We start from the raw sequence: 25,399 nt of genomic DNA, 5'->3' as shown, positions 1-25,399 counted from the left end.
TCCTTGGTAGAAGCCAAAAACACCGTTTGTACAAATTCATATATAGCCTACATCTGTTAGCACCATAACTCGAGGTAAAATGATCCAATTTTGATTAAATCTGGTACATACATGTAATCCGAGTTTGCGAACTAGCATAATCCGACTATGAGAACAGGGGTTTATGGGAATAAAAATAGGGTTTTCCCAATTTTTGACCCAAAAAACATAAAATTTTGCATTACCTATCCAAACCATTTTGTAGAGCATAAAAACAAATAGTTTAGTTTATGAAAGCATTGTTGTATGTTTGACAGTTAGAGAGGAAATAAAAAAAGGGTAAATTAAAATTCCCATGTTATTCTTATGGAGAAAAATTAAAATGTTGTATTTTGCTTTTTTTATGTATATATTTTAATTAAATTTGTTTATTTCATACTACACTATCATTTCCATTTAAAAAAAAAACACCTTTTTGCCCTCCCTGTAGCAGCAAACCTAAATACTCTTCGAGGCTAAATAAAGCTAAGAAGTATCTGAACTTTTGAGAAAACCATAAGCCACACATATGGTTTTCCCAGCAAGAAAGCTGGGAAAGGGAGACTCGAGGTCCTTGGACTGCTAGACTCATCAGATTGGTCCAACTGTGGGTGGAACGGTGCAGTTCTTTTCAGTTCACGGCTATTTTCAGTTGTTCCTGCACTTGATGCCCTTGCATTCTCGACAACACGGAATACACTTTTTTCCGCTGTCCACGATTGTTATATGCCATGCCGGGAGGTCACTCAACATCTTGGGGTGCTGTCGGTTGAATCGATTTGTGAGACCTTGCTGGAGGGTGAGGACAACTGGGACTGCTGGTCACACTTTGTTCGGAATATCCTTCAAGTGAAAAAGAACGATCTAGATTGGATGATGGTCTAGATCGTGTAAGAAATGAACGTCTAGAAACAGATTAAGCCCTTCGGGCAAAGGCAAACTCGTCCTAGTTTTGATGAAGTGTGACAAGTGTTCGCAGGCTAGTGTCCGAAGAATAACGGTGGTTTTTAGTGGGTATTCTTCTATGGGCCTTAAACATGTAGGGGTCCCACATTAAAGGCTAGCCACCTGTGTGCATTAATGAATTTTCGCACCTATCCAAAAAAAAAAAGGTAAATCTCTTAGAAACTTGTCACAAATTAGTTTAATGGTAATATACTACCATGGATCAAACATATAACCTTGCTTAAAATCAATTGGTCTACCTTCAAAAAGTAAATGGTATTGTTAACCCACATATGCTGCTTTGAGGTATAAAATCACTAGGAAAGGGAAGGGTAAGAAAGTCAACTCTTATAAAATTGGTTTCCTATTATCTTTAGCAAACTTAAAACTAAAAACTATGTTATTGTACATTATTTACAAATTAAAATTATCAGTCTTTGTAGTCGAGTTTATAGTTTGTTTGAGATGACCATTGGCCGGTGCTCGTTGGTGCGAACTTGCGAGTAGACGTAAGAATAACGACTGCTCCAGTGAAGATAGAGGTACCAAGTGGCTATCACACCGCCAACAAGGTTGAACGAAGCAGAGGTAGTCAGTAGGAATGTCAGAATATTCTGTACCTGCAACAGTGTATTCGATTATATCTATATACATACAATCCCTACACACAAAGGGACATTTTTTAAAGCTTAAGTAAGTGAAGGGCTGTTGAGTATACTGTAGAACAACTGTTATGTTTCTATTCAAGACCAAGTGGTTCTTTTAAAATTTAATCACTCTACAAAAAATGTAGACATACTTTTTGTAGCCTACATGTTTTAAGCTGAATATGCCTGCAGGGTGAGGTAAGAGTGGACCTGTGTAGCTTTGCGACTGACCACTGACTAAGATCAGCTGGCCATTAGCCATTAGCATTTTGTTTAAAGCCCAACAGTTAGGACAGACTGTTTCAGTTTTGAGCCATAAAAAAGCTTCAGACCTTTTCAAGGTCAATCGGCAACCTTCTGATTACTATTGGTCAACTAAAGAAGTCGTTTTAAACACTATTATAGACCAGCCGCCCTTTATGGCTCGGAAGTATGAAAAATTAGTAGTAAGAAGGTAACAAAACAATAAATGAATAACTTTTGAGATCAAATACCATGAGCAATATATGGAGCTGTCAAAGATGAAGAATAAAGGAGAATAAGAAAAAAATCAAGAACTCAAGAGAATTGTTCTAGGGCTCAGACATGGAGCGCAAGGAAAATCAAGTTTAAAATAGGGTATGTAAATAGTAGGAGGACTAAATATTATAGTAATTACGGATTTTTTTAGAACAATTTTTCAAGAATATTGCTACATTCTTTTTCCCAATTTGTACTTAATACCAGTACAATTCCAACCAATGATGGATCTCTGCTTTCTCACCATCCACATACCTGATGCCTACATAGCCAGAACAACATAGCCAGAAAAGGACAATAATATTACCTTAGGACAGGAAAGGTCCGGGTAGAGTCGTTCGTCCACGTAGTTTGTGTTGTTTGTTCGACAGACACAGATGGATGTCAAAGAGTCGGCTGGTTCACAAGTCATGCGCTGCAGGGAGAGCAGATGTATTAACGCAAACGTTGCTGCGCAAAAACAGCCGATTGCTGCCAGGGCTGACACTGTCACGCTGACTACCTGAAAATATTGGAATATTCATGAATCATACTACATTATAGCAGTAAACTTGCATCTAGGGTGAACACTTTGGACAAGGTGACAATAAAAATACCTTTAACACTTGAAAAACTTGAATGGTGTTTGTTTGTGGGGGTATGAACTTTCATATTTATTTGAGATGGGAACGCTATGTGCATATTTTAACCCAAAGTACCGGGAGACCAAATTTTGCTCGGATTTGATTTACATTTATCAGATAAGTTAATTGGCTTAACAAGTTAATATTTATTATGTAAATAATGTTAACACATTTGTTGGTGATTCCAATAAAACAATTTAAAAACCTTTATTAATACATTGCAATCCATATAATGTTTTACATTTCAACTTCCATATCGATTGGGTTGTCGTATGATGGGATCAGAGGAGCATTTGAATGATTATTTATGTATTCTTTCCATACTACATTGTAGGTTATTTGTAGGATTTAATAGTAGTAAAACCACTTTCAAGGTTTGGTTCTTAACCCTAGAGAAAGCCATTTGTCATGTAAACCATAATTTGTTTCTACCATAATGTTTCTATAATTTTATAACTATAATTTTCATGAAGGTGAGCAGGATCACACCGACAAATTGCATAGTTTGATCTTGGCTCTTGTGTATAATCATTGCAAATGCTAGACTGATAAGAAACTGATGGCGCTGAATTGTATTTTTAACATGGGACTTGCTTCAATATAAGGTGATTTGTGGCATGTGAACAAAATTCATAAAGTGGAGCTAGGATTCAATCAATTCAATTCAATATTTCTTTATTCATTGAAGCACAAAGTACATGAATAGTGTCATTCTCTTAAATGTTTTTATATTACAATGTTATATTCTATGGATACAAAGTTCTTAAAATCTAACATAAGTTTATACAAATTACAAATGAATGCTCCCTCTAAAAAATTTAAAGTTCATCAAGGGAATACAATACCTTGTTGATGAGAAATGTTTTAAGACCCCTCTTAAATTCGACCATGCTTTTTGCCGATTTAATTTCATTTGGAATTTTGTTGTAAAATTTGGAGCCGGTATAACTTGGTTTTTTACTGTAAAGTTCTAATCTGTGGCGGTTTAGAGCAATGTTGGTTTTGTTTCTGGTATTGTAGTGGTGGTGTTCACCAGTTAACGCCAATTGAGAAAATCTGTTTTTAACATATAGAACTGTTTCATAGATGTACAATCCATATACTGTCATTATTTTTAATGATCTAAAATGCTCTTTTGAAGTTCTCGAGTCAAGGTCCAAAATAATTCTTATAGCTCGTTTTTGTAATTTTAGGATTGTTTCTAAGTTATTGATAGATGTAGCGCCATACAGAGATATTCCAAAAGAAATAACAGAATGTATGTACGAAAAGTATATTGATTTTAATGTTACTTGATCAAGAAGATTTTTTTAATCTAGTTAATGCAAATAGACCAGATACAGTTTTTTTTATTACTTTGTTTGCGTGAGAATTCCAAGTTAAATTTTTGTCAATTTCAAATCCTAAGAATCTAATATTTTCTAATTCTTCAATAGGTTTCTGATTAATTTCTAGTGAAGGATTAATTGAAAGTCTTGTCTGACGGGTCTCAAAATTTATGAACTTTGTTTTATCTGGATTCAAAAGTAACTGATTGTTTTGGAAAAAATTTGAAAGTATATCTAGATTAGCATTAGCTGTCTTTTCAATTTCCTCTTCAGAATTAGCGGTAACTGTAAGATTTACATCGTCTGCATAAAGGTAAAGTTTGCTAGATTTAGTCAGCCCTGGTAGGTTTGTAACATAGCAAATGAATAGAAGGGGACCCAAGATGGATCCCTGTGGTACATCATGTTTAATAGTTCTAATTTTTGACTTGTGAGTAATTTTCATTTGATTATTGAATTGGATAGTTTCTACAAATTGTTTTCTATTACAAATGTATGATTCTAGCCATTGAAGAGATTTATTTTTTACTCCGATGCTTGACAATTTATTTAAAAGTAGATTGTGGTTTATAGAGTCAAATGCCTTGGTTAAATCCATGAAAATGCCAAGAGCCTTTTGTTTTGCATCTAAACAATCAATAACTGACTCTAAAAACTCTGTAGCAGCTGTCACAACTGATCTACCACTTCGAAATCCATGTTGACAGTCCTCAAAAAGGTGATTACTTTCCAGGAAGCTATATAAACGGTTGTACATGGCTTTCTCAAATATTTTGGACATGGCCGGAAGCAGAGCAATTGGACGGTAGTTTGATAATTCATATCTATCTCCTTTTTTGAATAGTGGAATTAATTTAGAAATTTTTAGTTTATTAGGAAAAATGCCTGATACAAAGGAAGAATTTACTAAATGAGCTATAGGTTTTCTGAGGGGTAATTTTGCTTTTTTGATGAGCACCACAGGGACCTCATCATAGCCGGTGCTAAATGAGTTTTTAAGATGACTTATTATTTCGTCTATCTCTTTCTCATCAACAGGTATACAATGAAAACCTGGAATTATATAATCTGACTCAACTACTTTTACACTGTCCTTTACATCCCCAACAAGTGAATCCAAATTAGGAACAATGTTTGTGTCAACCAAATCAGTAAAATAATTGTTAAATGAATTACATATAACATAAGGGTCTGAACAACATTGATTGTTAATATGAACACTAGTAATGTGGTTATCTGCTTTTGCCTTACCGACTTCAGAGTTAATAATTTGCCAGCTGGTTTTGTTCATGTTACTTGAGTTGTTTATTTTATTTTGATAATATAGTTTTTTTGCAGCTGTAACCTTATTTCTATACCAAGAAAACTTATAGAACTAGCAAAATTGAGTGTTTTAGGTTCTAAGTGCAAAGTTAGAGTAAATGGAGACGTATCGGAAGACTTTGAGGTGAACACGGGTGTGAGGCAGGGAGACGGGGTATCTCCATTGCTGTTCAATTTAGCCATAGAAACAGCTCTTCAGGAGATAAGAAAAACAGAAGTAGGGATTAAGATAGTGCAGATGACATAGTATTAATTACACATAATATAGAAGAAATGAAAGATGTAACAAAAATGCTTATTGAACATACAAGAAAAATGGGGCTATACATAAATGAAGAGAAAACCAAGTTTATGACATGTGGAAGAAAACAAGATGATGACCAACCAAGATACCAAAATAACAACTACATTGAAATTGAAAAGTATAAATTTAAAAAAGTAACAAATTTCAAGTATTTGGGAGTCATCCTCACCAGTGATAATGATGAAGAGCTAGAAATTCAAAATAGATTAAACCTAGCACAAAAAAGCTTTTCGGCCTGTCACAAGTTACTGACTTCAAAAATAATATCCCACACCACCAAACTCAGGATTTATAAGACAATCATCAGACCAGTTCTCCTGTATGGTTCAGAAAATTGGATCTTAAGCAAGAAATCAGAAAGGAAAGCTATTGTATTTGAGAACAAGATTTTGAGGAAAGTGTACGGACCGATTTTTGAGGATGGACAATGGAGATCGAGACATAATTGGGAACTTAGAGAATTATTTAAGGATCCGGATATTGTCGCTGAGGTACGGAGCAGAAGACTGAGATGGGCAGGGCATATTCTAAGAAAAGATGACAACTCCCTATCAAAGAACATCTTGAGGAATAACCCAGAAGGTAGAAGACCCCTTGGAAGACCGAAACTTAGATGGTTCGACCAAGTGGAGAAAGACCTGAGGAAGCTAGGGAGAAGGAAGGAAGATGCAAGAAGCAGAGACCTATGGAGGCAGTGTGTTGGGGAGGCCAAGTACCATCTAGGGTACCAGTGGCCACAGCAGTAAGTAAGTAAGTAAGTAACCTTATTTCTAAACATTTTATTCTTCTGTCTTAGTTGTTTGTACATGGTTTTGCTTTTTAACATTCTAGCATTGTTAGCAAACTCAATAATTGATTGTTTTTCAATCTTTAGCTCTTCAGTAAACCACCTGCTTCTATGTCTATATTTTCTACATAATTTCTTAGGAAAACACAACTCAAAATAATACATACAAGTTTGGTGAAATACATCATACTTTGACTCAACTGGAGCAAAAAATACATTAAGCCAAGTTTCAAGGCTAAGAACTTCAATAAAGTGATCTATATTTGCAGTGCTAAAGTTCCTAGAATATTCAAGATATACAGCATTATCAGGACTATCATTTTTACTATTTATTACAAAGAGTTGACCATCATGGTCTGACAGCTGAGTATTGAAACCAATTACATCGAAATAGGCATTATTTATATTAGTAAAAATATTATCTATGGTGCTTTTTGTTGTTTCAGTTAGTAATTCTTGTGGGAAAATTAACAACTGACTGGAAACCATTGGCAAGAACAACATTGTTAAGTTTATTTCTATTACCATCCTCAAAATTCATCATGTTGATATTTATATCACCCATTAATACTATGTGTTGGTATTTTTGAGAAAGTATTCCCAACAAAATATTTATTTTATCAATAAATTCTACTTCAGTTTTTTTAATAGGATTTCTATATAGGCCAACTAACAAAAATTTAGATTTTTTGGGCGGTAGTATCTTTTGAAATTCTACTAAACAACATTCAAATGTTGTTTCAGATAATAGATGATTTATTTCTTCTAAAATGATTTCTTTTGATTTAATAAAAGTTTTTGATAAAACGATTACCCCCCCACCACGGCTGTTACTGCGAGCAAAATGTGCACTTAGGTTGTACCCTTTAATATTAATTCTCTCTATGAATGTTTGAGTCAGTTTGTGCTCACTCAACACGACTACATTTGGATCTATTTCAGCTAATGTTATCTCTAATGAATCAACATTTGATTTAAAACCCCTTATATTTTGGTGAAAAATACTGAATTCATTTATCTTAGTTTTATCAATATCATGTGATGGTTTATTGTGATGGTTGTCTAACTTATTACTAAAAAATTACTATTAATACTAGAATTTAACAGGTTGTTGATAGTAACAGGACTACTACTTCCTACACTGACATGTGGTTCACTTTTGGAGCTTTTGCTTTCAAGGTGCTTACCTTAGGATAGCAAGGTATTTCAGATATTCTAACTGTGCACTTGAAATTTGGTTGTCACATGCTTCTTCAAGAATATCTCTCATCTGCTGACATGGCGACTTCATAAAGGAAAAGGATTGGAGTGCGCTGACATTAATTCAAATGTCGAGCAGTGATTTGACAACGTTCCTGCTAAAGATGATCAGCCCGTTGTTCATCATTGTGCCCAGCCAAAGGATATGAAATTAATTCTCTACTTTCATTTTTTGATTTGATCGAGGTTCTGAGACGTTTGGTAAGATTTATGAGCTAGCTGGAACTGGATCGGTTGTAGACGACCGATTGTTGAAAAATTTGTTTCCCGACGATCGATTGTAGCTTCTCTCTCCCTCGCAGTTTCTGTATATATTTTCACTTCAGAGGTCTTTTAAATGTTTCATTCTTAACCTTGAAAATTAACCTAGAAATCATTTAACACTAATCTATATTATCTATCTATATTATTAATACGCTACATGAAACTTTGTGAACAATAAGGCTTTTTTGTTTAAGATTTAACTCCACATATCATATACCAAAATGTTTTTCTAGGTGTGTAGATTTGCAAACTGACCTTACATTTTTGAAAAAGTCCCTTGGGCGCTGCCCCAGTGGCTTTTAAGTTCCAATACTATCCTTATGAAGAACAAATTTGTTTACAATATGATCAGCTGGACAATTTAATTGCTGTTAATATTTTAGTTGCGATTTAAACGTGTGCTGCAAACCTTTACTGACTTGGTTGAAATGAAATATTTACTATTTTTGAATTTGGGTTGGTGCAAATATTTTACAATGGTAAAAGCGATAGAAAGCCTGGACAATTTGATATGCTAAAAAGAATACCGAATTAACACTGTGCTGCATTTCTTGAGCAATCATTGAGAGAGCCGATTTGCAAATCATGGAAACATAGGAAAGTCATAGAACACCACTAAGTAGAAGAAATAGAAATAATGTTTTTTTTTTATAATTGTTATTATGGACAACCTAATGCTTCTATGAGTAAGAGATTTTTGAAAAAAAACATAAAAAAACAAGATCAACTTTTGAAAAATGATAAAATAATTACAAGAAATGTTGATTATATCAATCTGTTATGTAGGCCCCTACATCTTGAGTATTTTCCATAATCTTTAGAGTCGAATCTTTTAAGTCATCAGAAATTATTACTGTTATTCGTTTGAAGATAACGCCTATGATACTTCACGATTGCTCGAATTCGAGCAACAGGTACACACTACTAGTGTATCTAATAAACCAAACTAAATATAACTATTCTTTCAAACGTTTAGTCCAAACAGGTACAAACTTACTACATATACGTCAAATCAAATTATGACAATAAAAATAACCTGTATCAGCTGTTTTGTTAACTTCATCGACAAAAATAGGACGGAAACTGAATTTTTCCCAGCCTTGTGACCAACTCAAATCGATTTCTCGTGACCAATGGTCAAATACCCTATATTAGACAAAAAAATCAACGATCCTCGGACCGTCCAAGTCGGACGAAAGAAAAAGTTTGTCCGTACTCACGCTTTAGAATATAGGATAGGAAATGAGTGAAGGAAGGATGAGTGTAGAAGTAGAAAGGAGTCATACTCAACACTGCCTCTATTAATTCCTAGGTGAAGTGGTAATGTATCCACCCCTTCTTCACAAATATATTTGCTGAAATGTCTTTCGTAAGAGGAATTTAAAAAAGGGTTTGGTGGTTACACTTACACCATTTGACCTTACCTTAAAACTGAAGAGACAACAGGAAAATGGGTAGCCAGGGTAGTCTTTGTGACAGCAACATAGCAACAACAGCCCAAGAATCCCCGATAACAGGAGCTGCGGAAAACATAGAATTGTTGAATAGGTAACTCAAATATTCAGCATAAAAAATCTACCAATTATGATCACATACCAGATGTTTGTCACATCTCAATAGCAAAGCGGCTATTGGGTATGCTTTGGATTACTTTGAGGGATTATAAACCACCAAACCACCAATCTGTGGACTGTGGTGTTGTCTTCTGGCTGATGGAGAGACAACGCCTTTTAGAATGTCTGAAGGAGCCTTACATTTTCAGTTATTTTCATTATTAAATTATTACCTTTAGTCTATTTTCAGTTTTATTTCAATTTCCTGCAGAGCCCCACATGAGGGGTCATTAAGACATTCCGACCTGATGATGTGCTCCATCCGCAGCACAAAACATTTGAAGTTGTAAACTACCAAGGATCGTTTTGACAGCAATCGGGTAATCTAAACCTATCTTAGTTTTAACTCAAATGGTCCAGAAGTCATACCATCATGAAACTTACAGGAATGCCACTCCAGAAGGGTATATCCCGGAAGCTGAGACTGGGTGTGTACATGTATATCCAGGAGGCCACTGTAATGACAGCTGCACCAATCAGAGTCTGCAGTCCCACCAGACTCTTGGCCAGCTTGTGATGGTACAACACATGGGGCAGGTACTTCCTGGGCACTGCAACAAGAGTCAACTTGAGAGGGTGATGTTGGTCAACGAAATAAAGTGGAATGGTTGTGCGTGTAAGCATTTTAGTTATGTACTCAGCCATAGCCATTTCATTGAAAAAGTATTTAAGTATCCACTCTCTCCCATATATATGTTGAAACGGGTGGCGTCGTCCTGTAATCCAGCTACTTGGAGGTCAGGGATTGTGGATATTTATAGGCATGCACTGTGGATGGGATACTCCCTGGTGTGGATTAACGTCCGCACTAGTGAGTACTACGACTATCCGCAGTACTATCCTGATAATTAGACCAATTCGTATATACCAAGGAAAAATGTGGTTCGGATTCCACTATAAACTGTAGGTCCCTTAGTAGCCATTAGCTGTTTGGGCTATTAATTAACAGCTGTGTCTAAGGAATGTCGGCCTTAGTCACTAACAAGACTACAAGATCGCGCCACTCATCCTACACTCATCTCCATTCATACTTGGCTTAAAATACCTACATAGTATGGTCGCCATTTCATAAGAAAGTATAAAGTAAAGTATAAAGAAAATAACTGTTATTATTATGATTTAGGAAAGAATTGTATTAAGACATCTTGTTACACTCACAGCACAGCTGTAAAAAAAACATAGAGGAAAATTATTGAAATGACAGATAATCACATATCTTAACAATATATTCCAAGATTTGCATCAAATAATGAGTTACAATTACTCTGTATAGTCAAATCACACATATCCCCTCTGTTTTCTAAATTGTTGTTCCTTTTCAATTAGTGGTTGTAATTAATGGAGAGGATATGGGGGGAATGTAAACAGAAGTTATTATATTATTGTTGTGTTTGGAATAAATTGAATAAAAACTGAGGTGGTAAGATCAGAAAATTTACTTTAACATTACATTGTAAAACGTAGTATAACTTGAACTCTAACTTATTAATAGTCAAAGTTAAAACTTTCTAGAATTGAATATAAATATTGTAAACAATATATAAGTAAACAGTAAATTTAACAGCTGTTCCAGACAGTAGGTAAGGAACAACTGTATATTAATTAATTATTGTTAGTGAAAAGTTTCATTTATAGGCAATAGTATACTGTAGAAAGGTTACAATACAATGTAAGTCTTTTAAATTTCAATTGTTTTATTATGATATGATAACAGTTAGGGCAATTACAATAATTAAGTAATTATCTTCCTTCCAAAATTTTTTTGGAGAGCCCACTCATTAAATCTCTGTAGGAATTAAATCTTGACTAGATTGAAGAATCGTGATTACTAAATTCCCGGGAAAACTTTAAAGCTGAAAAATTCTGTTATTTTTTTTCATCAGCTTAGCTTTTTCATCTTAACTCAGAGGCGGATCTGTGTTCCAAGATAAACACTGAAAACCATTAACTTTGAAAGTGTAAATGGGAATGTCTGACCTTGAAATTAACAATAAACAGCCTATTAGCATGCTACTGCTGCCGTCACCGAGGTGTGTTTGTACTCTGTGTTGACACAAGGACTTTATAAGCTATTTACTCTATGGTCTGTGTTACCCACGAGTTAGAGCACGGCCGCCAGATATACACTACTAGGGGTATCACTGAATGATAGGATTGCGAGATATGTTGGCCGCCATTTCTACTAAGGGGAAGTGATTGATAAAGTAGGCCTACGTTACTTAGAGCATTTGATTTGAACTAGAGGAATGGGATTGTATACATAAAGCCATGAGCCAATGAGCTGATCCCCCTAGTTAGTAACAAAACGACATAACAAAGCGTCTCGATTCAATGCTACCTCCACAGATGGCTTATTTCTAGCTCAGTGGAGTTGCCTGGTCCACGTTTCGTAGCAGGTTTCTTCGTTTAAAAGTGTTTTTGTACTCTGTGTTATCTCAAAGGACTAAGAGTTATTACTTTATAGTCTTTTATATGTGTTCGCTTTGTTGCCGTTACTGAAGTGGGTTTGTACTCTGTGTTACCTCAATGTAAGAGTTATAACTCTATGGTATTCCCTGGTCCCTGGTCACTGTTACCATAGATAAAAGGAGTAGACATGACTATACTCCTTTTATCTATGCTGTTACGTTGCTGTTGCCGTCACTGGGATGTGTATGTACTCTCATGGTGTAAGGAAAATACATAGGTGTGCTATTCCCGTCATATGCTGACGTCACTCAGATTGCAAACACCATTAATTTAACCATTTAGAAAAATTACAAAAACAATAACAATCAAATCAAAACAAATATATACTTATAATATGTCGCAATACAATCAGGTGTTTGTTTGCAATCTGGGTGACGTCAGCATATGACGGGAATAGCACACCTTTATATTTTCCTTCCACCATGATGTACTCTGTTATCTCAAAGAACAGTAAGAGTTATTACTCTATGGTATGTGTTGCCTGGTCCACATCAACTATCGTACCTAAAGTGCGTTTGTACTATTTGTAGTATATGTTATCTCAAGGACTGTAAGAGTTATTACTCTATGACAGCGTTTCCTCGTCTACTCGGAAGCGTGGGCGGACTCGATGACGCGGACTGGACTCACTCCCGCGCAATCTTTATTCCGCGTTGAGAGAATATGTTAATCAGCTGTGTTCTCTGCGTTTCCATTTTGTTTCGTCTGTGAAACTTAGCTGCAAACACAGACTAGCCGACACACGACTAAGGGTAGTGTGTTTTATCTGCTGCAAATCAGCAGGCTGCTGCAATATACTTCTTGCCGTTGCTTTACTATAAATTTTCTTGTTCAAAACAAAAAAGGTTTGAAGAATCTAGACTTAATTTGAATCCTTTGTTCACGCGAACACTTTGATCGAAAATTGGCAACAGCTGAGTGGACAGTTCCCTAAATAACCTCTCAGTCGAAGTAGAGGGGGCTAAGGTGTGAGACGCACCTCTAGATTAAAAGCCAAAATGTGCATAACCAGTTAATGATTGGTGGGTGAGACTTGTGGTTTGCAACATATACAGCACCACCTACGCATACCGAATTGTGTGTTGGAAAAACAGCGTTTGCAATGCAAAAGCAGATGATTTTAATAGCCGCATTGGCAGTGGTAATTTGAAGGAGAGGTTTCTAGTGACCCGTCGTTTTTATTTATTGAACTTACAAAGGTCCAAACCATACACGGGAAGATTTGTTTGAATTTGGATATAAAAGGGGCGCCAACCTAGGATTGTGGGTCTATAAATAAAAGAATACCGTTAACGGATCTGAATCATCTAAAAATTAAATGTTTTTTTTTTATGATCCGTGATAGCATTGACTATTGTTGTATTAATAGTCAAAGGTGATGGTTTAAAGACCGTGATAGAATGTCGAATGCGCCAAGTACGATCAATGACTTGACAGTAAACTATCACCCTACTGTAGAATGTAAAGCCTATTTTAACGTGTTTACTATTAAGTGTGGTATCTCAACTAAATGTGTTTCATCTCATTCTCATTCTAAGTTATATTTTACAATCCATCCTCTACTCTTTACCAGATAAAAAGCAAACGGTAGTTCAAAGTAAGTTTTCAAATTAGATAAAATAATGAAGCAAATAGCAATTAACCTCATATCCTTGAAAAATCTGACAGAACTAACCTCAAAATTTACATCAGCTGATTCACGAGGTTGATAAATCTACGTAAATAAACAAGACGACCGCGAATATGTTTATATTCAGCGAGTGAGCTTCCGTTTCGTCTAGAGGTGAACGATCTACTCCCTTTGGTTGCCAAGATTCCTAGACTCCAGGCTAGGCGAAGATACTTCCTACCCTATCCTGGACAGACACAGAGTTAAAAAAATGGTTTATCCGTGAATTGGAATACATCCTACTAATAAGTATCTCCCCCTCGTATTTTTAAGATTTAGGTTGTCTCCTAACTGCTAAAACTAACCTTAGTAGTCTTACGTGTTATTTAGTTCAAAATATTCAGGTGGTTTGAGTGGGAGTTCCCCCACGACTTTTTATTTAATGTATGTAACTTAATCAGCTTTTGAGCTATTATTTAAAAGGTAATGGTCAAGTAGATAGGATAGATTTCTTCCCCTAAAACCACCTAAATATTGTGAACGAAGTAAAATAACAAAAACTAGTCATGACATGTTATACATGATTGTTTCCATACTATAACCCCCCCGGCGACAATAATTGTTGCACAGCACGATAGCACCCAGTTGATTATACGGTTCATCCTTATTGGTATCTTACAATTATATATACCATGTACTCAATCCAATATGATATCATAAGAGTTGTTATCACATCCAGACATTTATTCTCATTGTTATAGTGAGACTACAAAACTACAAAATCACAGTTAATAAAAGAAAAGCGAATTACCATGGAGAATCCATCATCCTTGAACACAGATCACCATTTAAAGCGATTGTTAACGAAGACAAACCCGTGAGTAATCGTTAAGTAGATTTGAAACGGCTAAACAGGTTTAATTGATTAGTAAAGATGGTTTGATTATAGCTGGCTAGATGACCTTGTATTGTCCCAACACTACCTTGTCCCACATATCAATATCACAACTGTACTGAGCTGTAACTCTGTGGTAGTCTTATCAGTGTTGTACGTTGACCTGATGTTGTGATTGTATTGGTGTGTCTGAGATGACCTTGTATTGTCCCAACACCACCTTGTCCCACATATCAATATCACAACTGTACTGAGCTGTAACTCTGTGATAGTCTTATCAGTGTCGTACGTTGACCTGATGTGATTGTATTGGTGTGTCTGAGATGACCTTGTATTGTCCCAACACTACCTTGTCCTACATATCAATATCACAACCGTACTGAGCTGTAAATCTGTGTTAGTCTTATCAGTGTTGTACGTTGACCTGATGTTGTGATTGTATGGGTGTGTCTGAGATGATGTAGTGATTGTATTGGTGTGTCTAAGATGACCTTGTATTGTCCCAACACCACCTTGTCCCACGTATCAATATCACGCCCTATACTGAGCTGTAACTCTGGTGCAGTCTTATCAGTGTTGTACGTTGACCTGATGTTGTGAATGTATTGGTGTGTGAATGTATTGGTGTGTTTGAGATGACCTTGTATTGTCCCAACACCACCTTGTCCCACATATCAATATCACGCCCTATACTGAGCTGTAACTCTGGTGCAGTCTTATCAGTGTTGTACGTTGACCTGATGTTGTGAATGTATTGGTGTGTGAATGTATTGGTGTGTTTGAGATGACCTTGTATTGTCCCAACACCACCTTGTCCCACATATCAATATCACGCCCTATACTGAGCTGTAACTCTGGTGCAGTCTTATCAGTGTTGTACGTTAACCTGATGTTGTGATTGTATTGGTGTGTTTGAGATGACCTTGTATTGTCCCAACACCACCTTGTCCCACATATCAATATCACGCCCTATACTGAGCTGTAACTCTGGTGCAGTCTTATCAGTGTTGTACGTTGACCTGATGTTGTGAATGTATTGGTGTGTTTGAGATGACCTTGTATTGTCCCAACACTGCCTTGTCCCACATATCAATATCACGCCCTATACTGAGCTGTAACTCTGGTGCAGTCTTATCAGTGTTGTACGTTGACCTGATGTTGTGAATGTATTGGTGTGTGAATGTATTGGTGTGTTTGAGATGACCTTGTATTGTCCCAACACTGCCTTGTCCCACATATCAATATCACACCTGTACTGAGCTGTAACTCTGTGGTAGTCTTATCAGTGTTGTACGTTGACCTGATGTTGTGATTGTATTGGTGTGTCTGATATGACCTTGTATTGTCCCATCATTACCTTGTCCCACATATCAATATCACACCTGTACTGAGCTGTAACTCTGTGGTAGTCTTATCAGTGTTGTACGTTGACCTGATGTTGTGATTGTATTGGTGTGTCTAAGATGACCTTGTATTGTCCCAACACTACCTTGTCCCACATATCAATAACACACCTGTACTGAGCTGTAACTCTGTGACAGTCTTATCAGTGTTGTACGTTGACCTGATGTTGTGATTGTATTGGTGTGTCTGATATGACCTTGTATTGTCCCAACACTAACTTGTCCCACATATCAATATCACACCTGTACTGGGCTGTAACTCTGTGGCAGTCTTATCAGTGTTGTACGATGACCCGATGTTGTGATTTTATTGGTGTACCAGATGACCTTGTATTGTCCCAACACTACCTTGTCCCACATATCAATAATATCACACCTGTACTGAGCTGTAACTCTGTGGTAGTCTTATCAGTGTTGTACGTTGACCTGATGTTGTGATTGTATTGGTGTGTCTAAGATGACCTTGTATTGTCCCAACACTACCTTGTCCCACATATCAATAACACACCTGTACTGAGCTGTAACTCTGTGGCAGTCTTATCAGTGTTGTACGTTGATCTGATGTTGTGATTGTATTGGTGTGTCTAAGATGACCTTGTATTGTCCCAACACTGCCTTGTCCCACATATCAATATCACACCTGTACTGAGCTGTAACTCTGTGGCAGTCTTATCAGTGTTGTACGTTGATCTGATGTTGTGATTGTATTGGTGTGTCTAAGATGACCTTGTATTGTCCCAACACTGCCTTGTCCCACATATCAATATCACACCTGTACTGAGCTGTAACTCTGTGGTAGTCTTATCAGTGTTGTACGTTGACCTGATGTTGTGATTGTATTGGTGTGTCTAAGATGACCTTGTATTGTCCCAACACTGCCTTGTCCCACATATCAATATCACACCTGTACTTATCTGTAACTCTGTGGTAGTCTTATCAGTGTTGTACATTGACCTGATGTTGTGATTGTATTGGTGTGTCTGAGATGACCATGTATTGTCCCAACACCACCTTGTCCCCCATATCAATATCACAACTGTACTGAGCTGTAACTCCTTGATATGTCTTATTGATATATAACCGAACCCTGACGTATTGTCCAACAACAATGTCTCAAAAAGCTATCTACTGTGCCTGATTTGAAGTTTAATCGTTCAATTTTCTGTTTTACGTTCTGCGGTTGAGTTTCGGAATAGAAATATTGATTGGTTTTCATGGAAACAAAATTATAGGCTACAGTTATTTCATAACTTTGCTTGGTTTGTTTTTCTAAAATGAAATCCATTTTACCCTTTCGAACAGCAACATGAATGAAATTAGATATTTTATCCAATATTTGGTACATTTTTCTGATCATTGGAGACACAACTGGGTTGAAACTGTTTGTTACATTTTATAGTCATACCCGGTTGACCTTTACAAAGCACAGATGAATCTACAAATGTGTAGATAATAAACTACCAATTATTCTATCAGATTGAGCCTTTAAAATGTCAAATGAATCAGATTCCAAACCGTGACAGATGGCTACATATCCGGAAGGACAATAGATAACATATGTTTGATCATTGCCTGATATCATTGAAGCCACAGCCAGCTGTAATCATTCGGTCAACTACATGATTATCTACGTAATCTACAAGGCTAATGTGGTACAATGGCCGCGGTTAGTGGTTTGTAAACAGCTGGTGGAATTGGGACACAAATAATGACGTGGAGTAAAATCACATGTGCAACCGACTAATTCTTCAGATTGGGGTTTCCTTGAATTTGTATAGAATAGTCCATTGTTGAATTCCCACAGTCGGGATGGGAATCGCAAATTCCATGATAAGTTAAATATTTGTTAAGATAAGCCAATGTAGACGACAACAATGTGCTAAAACCATCAGCTTTTTCGTTGTTATGTGTTTAGTCAGTGATCTTTCATAATAAAATAATCATGGTCGAAGTAATGTGTCAAGTTGACGTAAAATCTAAAGTCATGTTTTGATGTTTTTTAATGCCTAGTAAAGTAAGGGATAGTAATGTAAATTATAATGTCTTTATGTTACTTCAGGTCAAATATTATGGAGTGAACTTTGTTATAAATTAACAATCAATATTTAAAAGAGAAAAGACACACACTCATGAAAGCATTATTGGATGTAAATGTACCTGAAAAATGAAAATAGTCATTAATCGATCCAAAGATGATAAATCTATAGTAGGTGTTTAGTCAATAGTGGATAAAAATAACTAAGGACCACATAAAACACAACGTTATAAAAATACTTTGTAATCCCCTTGGTGTTCATTATATGGTTTGCTCTTGGTCTAATCAGATTTCAATTCGCCTGTGCCAATCAGCTATAAGCTATAATTGCAACTTTATTGTCGTCTCCGTGGAAACCAATAAATAAAATAACCATCGTGTAACATAGCAACACTCAAAATCAGGACAGAGAATGATGGGAAACCTTCCCAGGCAAATACAGAAACAGAACGTTTTACAACGATCGGATCATCCGATTGGTTTCGATCATGCATAGAGGACTCACACACTTACACACATATATTTGATTGTAAAGATGTTGGAAACATTGCAACGCCATATTTGAGGTTAGACACATATTTGACGTCACCATAGCAACACTTGTGCTCGTGTTTGTACACATGTTTGAGTCAAAGCCTCATTAGAGTCTCTTCATGAAGCTCACTGAACTTTAGAAGAGTTGGTTTCAAAAGAACAAGTCACAAAGTAAATACTACAGGTCTAATTTTGAATATAGTTTCTAAATCACTTTTTGAGGAGCATTTTCTTCTCAATTTCGTACCTATTATGGTTTTTGATTAATGCATTAGCTTGTTCGTTCATCGGTTTAAAAATTTGAACAAGTAATTATTCAAGGAAATATTTTGATACTATATAAGATACTATACTGCATTGCATTATTGTTATTGTTTCTACACTGGTTTTGTCTTTCGAATATCTCGTTTTGTCAACTTGTTAAGATAGTTTGTTTTTTATAGTTGTTACTTATAGTTTGTTATTCATAGTTTGTTATTTATAGTTTGTTATTCATAGTTGTTACTTATCTTTTTATGTCTTGTTATTGAAGTCTCGTTTTCCAGTTTTTTTTCACTACTTTTGTACTGGCCTGTGATTCTTTTCTGCTTCTTCTGCATGTAAGACATTGTATTATTCATGTAAAAATGGTGCAACCGTTAACAAATAAATAAATAAATAAGATGTAGAAAGTAATTTAAATACATTGTTTACGGTGATATCATTAACAAAACTTCACAACTACTTTAGGCGCCCATCAGGCTGGAAATAAGCATGATGATGACACTAACTCTGAACCTTAATTGAGAGGTTATGGACAGCTATAATACCCCCACATATCCTTATTGCCAAGTTCAATCTAAGGGATTACCTTAAGCAGGTAATGATTAGCTAATCTGGATACAATCGTAAAATCGAATAGTATTGTTCGTTTAATAGTTTTACCAGTGACATTAACTTGTTTATTCCCAATTTAGGCAATCCTGAAATCCTTACTATCACAGAAAATACTGTGAGACAAAGACATATATATTCTGTGTCTTCTCAGGCTTCTCTACTGTGTTCTAGTTCGAGGTCTTCTCCGTCTTTCACACTTGACTGCACCGCAGTAATTGAACTTTAAATTGTTTGACAAGGAAGTGCCTACCGGAAACAAGCCCCAATTATTGACACCCCAACATCCCCTGTGTGTCCAGAGTAATAAGATAATTATCATGGTGAAGCAGCTTCCTACAGGCAGTGACGTGACAGATTAAATACCAATTGACTTGACCAAAATCACAGCTTAAGTAGACGTGATCAATTCTCTTAGAATTTGCAGTAGAACGATTAAATGATATACATTATTCAAGCAGTTCCTATATTGGAAGATGGCATGTATACTCTATGTACCCAAACTTATAAGATTTTATGTCCTTTGTTTTATGTTGGCCAGTGACACCCCTTTTATGGCGTCTGGAAGATGAACTGACATTTGGGTTTAGACGTAAATATTTCTTTTCAGTAGCAAACCTGAGTGATGTTGGTCCTGTTTTGTGTTGTCCTATCGGTTTTTCAACATCCGGTTATAGGATTGTCTTTGGATACTGAAAGTAGATGTCTCATCCCATTGTGAAGTATGAAACTTGTTTTGATGTGTTTCTATTTACAATTTAGTTGCAAGTGTTCAAGCTGTTAAAATAATGAAAGTAAAGTAGAATAAAAATGCATACAAGTCCATATACCTATTAGCTTAGTAAGTAGGGTATACCATCGATCTCTAGAGATCGATGGGGTATACAAATCTTGCCTTTTAATTTGTACTCAGCTGACTAAGTTGATGCTTATTGGTGGTCCTTGTAAATCAACAGGAGGGTTAATTGTATCTAAGATGTTTCTGATCGGGTTTCGTAGAGTATGTTATGATTACATAATTTTCGTAAATTTACAAAACCTAAATACCAAATAAGAAAGCACCTTCTACATAAATTGATAGACAACCATAATCCGCAAGTAAGACAAATCTGTTAAGGAGTAAATTTAATGCTAAAAGGAAGCTACTAAATATTTTCCAAATCTGGAATATTCCAGATTTGTTTCAACCTAAGCCACTTTCCCAAAGAAAAAAAGTAATATCTTAATCCTCGGTTATTTTGGTCACGATCTCAAACTCAATCTCAATCCGATTACGAAAACTCACGACGCTGGTCTGGAGGTCTGCCATTAGAGTCTAGACCTGTAATTGTAATCCTCCGACGAAGAACCAGGCGACCTTGAGCAGACGTATAGACCACGAGTCAGAGAAGGCGATGAATATATAATCCATAAACCATCAACAATGACGTAAGGGTTTTCTGGGTACACGTAATCGGCAACCTAAATATAGAGTTGTGAATACTCCAAAGGGTGTCATATTTTTTAGAGCTTTTAAGTTCCTATATTTCGTGTTACCAAGGATTTTTACAGCCAGTGGAGACAACGTGAAACCGATACATCTAGGTCTTGTTTCTGGGTAGTTTGAGGATATGAACTATTTAATGATATGTGAGAGGAACAACTTATAAAGTTTTAAGACACCTGCTCAAGAAAAAACTGACTGTCAAAGCCCTGGAGAAGTTAGGATGAACTTCTGCTTAGAGAATGAATAATCGGTTTTAATTGGTCTCAGTACAATAATCACGATAATAGTCAATAACTGCGCCCCTTAACTAAAGTGATGAACTTTGTACTATCAGTTTTATGTTTTACACCAAAGAGGTGGTGCGTAGAGATTTGTGTAAGCGAATTACCCGAAACTTTGGTCTCTTACTATATAACGAGTACATACAATTTAATATGTGACATTCAACATTTTTAATCTTAAACTAGTGACCTAGGCTTTCACAATTCGCGTGGTTTGGTTGACTCAATGCTGAGTAAGAACTTTGGAGACCGGACCTGCTCTACAAGTTCCACAGTGATTCATCGCCAAAATAACTATGCGTGTTGTGGTTTCAACAGGAAACTCCAACTAAATCCGACCAAAGTACAATCCGGAGAAATCGGTAGATATTTTCCTGGTGAGTCCGTCGAAGGTCATTCTTGGTTTTAGGAAATCTCATGAGATAGTTTTCCTAATAATGATGATTAATTGTTGATTCCGATTCGATATATGTATATAAAATGTATATTGGCGTCCTTCATGTGTTGTCAACCGATCATCTGATCGCCGTGAAATTATTCAATTTCATACAGTTGCTCTGCTGATTGAAACAGACGAAATATAATGTATTTTCAAACAATGTGACGCTTCAGTTTATTTGAAGAAAGTATGAACGGTTCTTTGATTTTTTACAGTTAATTAGCCATGGTATAGCTTTTAGAAAAGGGAGTCCTCTAATTCAATAACTAGTCAGAGACTAATTTGTTTTATCTTTTTTAGCCAGTAGACCAACAATTAAAGTGGGCTCAAAACCCTCAGGTCACATCATTTTCTCATTGCTAAAAACCATCGGTTTGGTGGGTCTCCAACTCTCAGTCAGAAGTTGTAGATTGCTGAATTGGTATAGTATTGGTATCAAACAGAACGGAGGTGCCGGCTTGACCATTAGAAAGGCAGTAAATTTGTTTATGGTTTGAAACTGGACCTAGCTGTCCTTGTTGATTAGGGGTTTAATAAAACGTCTTTTACCTTTGACTATTAAAACGGCTGAACACACAGTTATAGCATTAGTCAGTAACAAAGACAATACCTCCGACGCAGCAAACCCGTAGACTAAGCGAATTTTCCTTTACCTGGCTGGATTTCTAATAACATAATCCGTGAAAATTACCAGATTTATTTCCTATTTAAATAAAATTTATTTTAATGAGTACCTTTATAGGTTTGCTGCTACAGGGAAGGTGAGGTGTGTTTTTTATTTAAATATTGATAGCTTAAAATGAAATAAACAAAACTGCCAAATTTGATTAAAATATATGCAATAATAAGCAAAATACAAAAGTTTATTTATTCACCATAAGAATAACAAGGGAGTTTTAAATTTAAAGTTTTTTAATTATCTCCGTAACCGTTAGGCACACAATAACGCTTCAATGTACAAAATTATTTCTTTTTTAAGTTATACAAAATGGTCTGGAAAGAAATTGTGAAATTTGATGTTTATAGAGTCAAAAATGGGAAAAACTAATTTTCTTGCGCTCTAAACACTAGACAACCACCGTTGATTTTAAATACTTAACCAAAATCAGTCACTTCAAGGCTACATGTCACATACCTGCGCCCGTCCTGGACAGCACGATCATGCGGCTGTGACGTAGCGAGGTCCTGGTAGGTGTGTGGCGTCCTGACAGTGGTGGTGCTGCGATATTCTGAGGTACCGTGGTGCTGAGGCAGTTTGCCTGCGAGGGGCTCTTCAGGCGGTCCATGGGTGGCGCCACCAGAGGCGCGTGGTGGCGCCCCGCACCCACCGTGGTCAGGTTACCCACGGACAGGGCGCCGCTGCTGTGCAGACTGACAACGGCGAGTTACTTTGTGGGCTTAAAACTTTAAAATCCTTAGTATGACCATAGACAAAAAGAATTAAATATAGATCATCAGTTGTGCTGCGATTTAACTACTCGGCGCTCCCAGTGGTGTGCGCCAGAACCTATGGTAACCGCAGCACGGCTGACAGTCTATATTTAATTCTTTTTGTCTATGGTATGACTAAACAAGGTTTGTTGGTAAATTTATTGCAGATTCGCTTTTAAATATTTTTTAATTAAACTATCTTGACAAGTGGTTTCTCGTAACTTAATTTGTAATTACAGCCAACGCGATTGAGGCAAATTACATGTCGAATAAGTGTTTTTCTTATTTATATATTAATTTAAATCACATGTGTCCCAAGAAGCTTGACGAGAAAGTAATTTATTGTATTACAGATTTAATAAAAGATTCCGGTGAGCCCTGGCCCAGGGACGCAAGAGATTTTGGGTTTGTTGAGGCGCTAGGAAGAGTAATGTTCTTCCGCAATGTAGGTGGAGAGGGGTGCAATTAACTCTCGAGCCCATAGCGCATCACATGCTAACCTAATTTACTCAGAAAATGATAGGTATTTGCAGTACTTATATTTTAATGTATTAAGGCTGTTAAGTTTGTCATTTACCTCAACGAAAACTGTTTAATTAGAACACACGCTAAGTTATCCCGTTTGTATTAAATGTTAAAATAAACCTTAGAATTAGCACATTAATTATTTTACCATCCTTAGAAAAAAAGTAAACTGCTTTCAGGAATAAAAACATCCAGTACTGTATACGGTTTATTTAATTAAATTAAAAGATTTGGTTTGATATTCCTAAAATGTGAAAATCCCAAAAACTAACAATCCTTAAAAGAAAAATTTTGTTTTAAAAATTTCTTTAATTTAAAACATGCTTACTTTTAATCCTACTGTTTACGATTTACATTGCATACATTACCAATGTTTACCACGAAGTTAAATTGCATAGCAAATAAATATCAACGTGTTTAGTTTAAATTTATACTTTACTGCTATCATCACACCAAATAATCGGAGCTATTATTAGAGTGGCCCTAAAATATACGTATTCCTAAGAGAAACATTTTTGTCTTGAAATATATACAAAGATTTGTCACAAACTCAAAACCTTGTAAAATTTAAAGTTTAAAGCCCACAAAAGCAAACCACACCTTCCTCCAGGCCTGAAGTTGTCATAGAGACTGGCGGGACGCTCCAGAGTGGAATCCTTACTCATCCTGGGTCACGTAAGTCACACAAACACATTCACAAACATTCCCCGCGAGTCACGTAAAGTCACTCCACGGTAGCGGTGCTCACTTCTCGGCCGCTAGCGCACGACTGACAGATCAGCTGCTCGGAGAGGGGGGGGGGAGGTCAACAATGCTCCATTGAGCAACTGTCTATTGTTGGAATCATTGTTTGACCGTACTATAGGCTATTAGTGCCGCCAGTTTCGTGCTGTATGTTTACACCAGTAGCTTCATTAGTACTTTGGCAAGCCGCTTACCAGAGTTCACACGTTTCAGATTTTGCAGATATTGTTGATTTATATGGTGATTGTTTAGCTGTTGTCAAAATTTCGTCGTAAACCCTAGTGTAAACGTGGGTTTTGACCATGTGTTGTGATCAAAACAACCTCCAATCTATTTATCTATCTATCTATATATTAATAGGCAAGCATGTTTCTTTAAAACCTTTTTTCTCAGCTCGTGTTCATCGTAGGGAAAATCTACGCATACCGTTAGAAAACTATTTTCCTGTAGGTGTGCAGAATCCCTTTATAAATTTAAATAGGCTCAAAGATAAGCACAAAAAATGAGTTTAAAAATTTGAAAATATTAACATGGATCTTATGCGTTGCCATGCTGGTAACGAAAATAACAACGAAATATAAACAGAAAACCAAAACAAATGGAAGAAACTCAAATCACATGTTTTATTTACAGTGTGGGGTGAAAATAGATAAGTGAGTACATTACGTATTTTTGGTCGAGTTTCGACCACTGGACGACCTCTAGTACTTATTTAATACGCAAGCAGGTTTTTTGTGACAATTACTCCTCCGAAACTACTGAACCGATTGACATGTTTTTGGTGTCATTGGAAAGAGCGTAACGTGAAGTTGTGCAGGAAACTTTCTTTTTAGGGAAATAATTAGAGAGTGAGGCCCTGGGGCCCTTTAAAGTTTCATATTTATCCATAAGATTAACATGGGAAACAAAATTTGTTATGGAACTCCAGCTGTTGTCAGAAATTAACAGTGAAATATTTATTGATGGTATCCATAGTAACAAAGAACAAACCCACGAAATTTAAAAATGTAAAGAAGCAGAGCTAACTGTCAAATTAATTTTGAT

The 25,399-nt window shown here is 36.1% G+C and overlaps 1 protein-coding gene across 2 annotated transcripts; it reads right to left on the bottom strand.

Moving 5' to 3' along the window:
- Window positions 1-1,314: 1,314 nt before the first annotated feature.
- On the bottom strand, window positions 1,315-24,361 carry LOC128996001 (sarcospan-like). 2 transcript variants are annotated; one of them, XM_054421106.1, is made up of 6 exons: window positions 24,212-24,361; window positions 22,791-23,026; window positions 10,016-10,182; window positions 9,443-9,538; window positions 2,437-2,631; window positions 1,315-1,583 (listed from the first exon to the last, which is right to left on the bottom strand). In XM_054421106.1, the coding sequence occupies exons 1-6, from the start codon at window positions 24,274-24,276 to the stop codon at window positions 1,413-1,415; spliced, it is 930 nt and encodes a 309-aa protein (XP_054277081.1). In that variant the 5' UTR covers window positions 24,277-24,361; the 3' UTR covers window positions 1,315-1,412. The 2 variants fall into 2 exon arrangements, with proteins under 2 accessions (XP_054277081.1, XP_054277082.1); XM_054421107.1 differs by having other exon boundaries at window positions 1,315-1,577.
- Between the last annotated feature and the right edge of the window lie 1,038 nt (window positions 24,362-25,399).

Source organism: Macrosteles quadrilineatus, unplaced genomic scaffold (genome assembly GCF_028750875.1).
Source record: "Macrosteles quadrilineatus isolate MER2022 unplaced genomic scaffold, UCM_ALF_1.0 Scaffold_5__1_contigs__length_97177068, whole genome shotgun sequence".
Lineage (NCBI taxonomy): Eukaryota > Metazoa > Arthropoda > Insecta > Hemiptera > Cicadellidae > Macrosteles > Macrosteles quadrilineatus.
The sequence above is the reverse complement of the archived record's forward strand: the minus strand, read 5'-3'. Positions and strand labels throughout refer to the sequence as shown.